General features: G+C 54.7%; 2 protein-coding genes across 2 annotated transcripts; one reads left to right on the top strand and one right to left on the bottom strand.

The window, feature by feature from the left end:
* Positions 1-207: 207 nt before the first annotated feature.
* SDRG_17267 (hypothetical protein) lies at positions 208-1374 on the top strand (the record flags this gene model as incomplete). The annotated part of the gene is made up of 2 exons (XM_008623507.1): positions 208-452; positions 504-1374. 2 exons carry the CDS (start codon positions 208-210, stop codon positions 1372-1374), a joined length of 1116 nt encoding a protein of 371 aa, XP_008621729.1.
* Positions 1375-1384: 10 nt separating this feature from the next.
* On the bottom strand, positions 1385-2274 carry SDRG_17266 (hypothetical protein). Its single transcript, XM_008623506.1, has one exon. It carries the CDS (start codon positions 2258-2260, stop codon positions 1424-1426), a length of 837 nt encoding a protein of 278 aa, XP_008621728.1. The 5' UTR covers positions 2261-2274; the 3' UTR covers positions 1385-1423.
* Between the last annotated feature and the right edge of the window lie 942 nt (positions 2275-3216).

Below are 3216 nucleotides of genomic sequence, written 5' to 3'. Positions count from 1 at the left end.
TCGTTGGTGGTGGCCGACGCGGCATTAGAGAGATTTTGCAAATCGTGTCGTACCGTTGCCATTCCTCCGATTGTCGCAAATTTTCAGGAGTGCCAAGGGCCTGGCAAACCAGAATTGTGATTTTGCAAACCAACCATTTGCCCTGCCAGCTGATCATCCGGATAATGAATTACTTATCCGGGGACATCAGTTTGATTTCGCGCGCAGATGAAGCCCATGCACCTCTTGCTGCTGCGGTGGTATCGGAAGAACCGCGATAAGCCGTATGCTCGTATGGCGCTCGCAGTGCTTTTGTCCCGCTCTGTAGAGCGACCTCTGGTTCCCGACGTCCGCTTCAAACTCCTAGAGATGAGCGACGCCGACGCTGTCCTTTCCTTTCGGTTCGATGTCGACGGCATTCAACGCCTGAGAACGCAACTTGGTATCCCCCACGTCATCGTAACGGTGGACCGGTACCGCGTGCTAGGTGACGAATCACTTTGCATCGTTCTGTATCGGTTGAGGTTTCCAACGACGTACTACGACATGATGAGTACGTTCGGTCGTTCTCGTCCGCAACTCTGTCGGATCTTTTACTACGTCGTGGATCTGATCTACAGGACATGGTGGGATATCATCTACTTTGCCAAGGTCGTCGACCGCCAGCGTATCCAAGCGTACGCGGAGGCGATTCATCGCCGCGGCGCTCCGACCACAAATGTCTTTGCGTTCGTCGACGGCACCAAGGTCCCGACGTGTCGTATCTCGGCAGCCTCGGCACCAGAGCCCGACATGAATCTGCAACGGTTGATCTACAGCGGCCACAAGCGTCGCCACTGCCTCGTTTACCAAGGCCTTACGGCCCCCGACGGGCTTTGCATCCACGTGTACGGCCCCGTTGAAGGACGACGCCATGACACGACGGTGATGCGCTTCAGCAAGCTCCTCCAGTTCTTTGAAGGCCAATCTCTGACGTTTGAAGAAGGCGCGGACGGCGAGGACGCGGATGAAGAAGAGCGAGGTCAAATCCGCACCGTCGAAGGCCGACCTCAAACGTTAAACGACTTCATGATCTACGGCGACCCGGCGTACGGGATCTCCAACTGGGTCATGGTCGGCTACAAGGGCAACAACGTCAACTGGCAAAAGAAGGAGTTCAACCGCAGCATGAGCCAAGTGCGCCAGTCGGTCGAGTGGAACTTCGGTCGCATGAAGACGCTATGGGCAAGCCTCCAGTTCACACCGCAACAAAAGATCATGCTTAGTCCCGTCGGCAAGATTGTCAAGGTCGCGATGTTCCTCACTAACCTCAACTGCTGCTATTACGGCGGTAATCAAACCTCGGACTACTTTGGTCTGGTGCCTCCGACACTTGAAGAATACTTGTCCCGTTAACGATATAATGGACGAAATTCATGCTTTGAAACGTCGTGTTCAGTCGAGTTTATCCCTGCCGCTTAAGCATCATCTCCAGTTCGAGCTTCCGCGTCTCTAATTCTGCTAAGTGCAGCTGGTACCGACGCTCCTCACGACGCTCGACGGCCTTTCGCTCGGCGCGTGCTTCCTCACGCTCTTCGCGACGCCGTCGCTCATCGTCCTCTCGTTGGCGCTGGCGCTCTTCTCGAAGGTCGTTGCGTTCCCGTCGGCGCTCGGCTAAGTCTGCCTCAAAATGGAGGCGCTGGAGCTTGAGCGATTCGGCTTGGAACTCCTTGGCGTTGTCGGACTCACGCTTCAAGAACTCGAGCACACCCGTGTCGGCGTTTCGTCGTGCGGGAGGATCCTCGGCCTTGCGCTTGGTGCACGTCGTCATGGCACGGTCGCGAACGAGTTGGCCGACGGTCTCGGACTCGTTGTTCTTGGCCTTCTTTTCTTCGATAAGCTCTGCCGCCTTGGCCTTTGCTTCCGCGTATTGCTGGGTCAGGTCGTCAAGTAGCATGATCTTCTCCGTTTCGTCCTCGTCCACACCCGACTTCGCAGCAGACCCTTTGTTGAATGCTTTGTGGGCTTCGAGGAGGGCGCTGAAGCGGTTCTGGATCTTCTTGGCATCGACTTCGCGAGTAAACTCCTCGCATGACATGAGCGTATTAGCTACCTTTGCCCATGCCATACGAAGCCGGCCGTGATGTTGGGCGAACGGGCGGTCGGCTGAGATCTGTCGCAGTAACATGACGTCCTCTTCGTCGTTCCAGTTGCGCCGCCTTGTTGTCTCCGTCGTGCCCGAGTCATTTGTCTCCGTCGTGCCCGCGTCTGTTGTCTCCGCCGTGCCCGCGTCAGATGACATCGTGAAATGACCGCGCGCGCAATTAAATAAAACAAGCGCAAAACTGAATAAAAATACTTCGTAAAAAGGCGTCGAAAGTGTTTGCTGGCTACGGCAGCAATGACCGAAGAATTGCTGCGGCATCGGATTTGCATGATCGAATGTCACAGGTGTGCCGCACACGCATTATTTCTCGGAAGTTTTTTTTCTGGCAGCGGCACGGCACTTTTGCAAAATCTCTCTATTGACGACCAACGTTGGGGCAGCAGGGTCGTTGGTGGTGGCCGACGCGGCGTTCTCGACTGTCGTTGGCCGTGCGGCACGTTCTTGCTTCTTCTTCTTCTGGTGCTCGTTCTTGAACCAGTTCTAGTGACACATTACATGAGATCGTCATCGCGTGCGGAACCATGGGAACATACGTGCACACGATCGGGCTGGGCTTGAATCTCTTGAGCTATACACTGGCGCAGCGCCGCGTCGCGCGCTGTGGAAGTGACACCTTGAGCGAGGTATCTCTCAAGCACGACGTATTGGGCGGCTTTGAAACGCTTGTTTTTCTCTTGGCTCGGCCCCTCAGGCGGAAGACGGCCGCTCGACATGACCGTCGCCAGCCCAAACGCAATTTGGTGGCAATCAATTGCCCGCCCTTCCTGCGGTAGGCTCCGTCATTGCATTGCTTTCCCTGACTCAGTCGAGGAATTTCTCCTCTGCGACCTCAATACCAGATGGGGCTGGATATTCCCATTACCGGCAGCGTTGGGCCACAGTATAGTTTATCTCATAGAGCCGAAATATCCAATCGATGCAATCGACCACAAATGCATTATCCGTTGTCGAAGGAATAGATAGGATACATCGACATCTGCCTGCCAAAATGCAAACTGAGATGATTTCCATCAATAAATTCGATTCAATTGTACAAGGATACAAAGTGCTAACCTATTTAACGGACGAGGCGCTCAAGGACGCGCTTCTTC

This window comes from Saprolegnia diclina, assembly GCF_000281045.1.
Source record: "Saprolegnia diclina VS20 unplaced genomic scaffold supercont1.235, whole genome shotgun sequence".
Lineage (NCBI taxonomy): Eukaryota > Oomycota > Saprolegniomycetes > Saprolegniales > Saprolegniaceae > Saprolegnia > Saprolegnia diclina.
Note: the sequence above shows the minus strand (reverse complement) of the source record. Positions and strands in the feature narration are given on the sequence as shown.

Excerpts from the sequence above, each read along its gene's own strand:
- SDRG_17266 (XM_008623506.1), bottom strand. The coding sequence starts at position 2,260 with ATGTCATCTGACGCGGGCACGGCGGAGACAACAGACGCGGGCACGACG.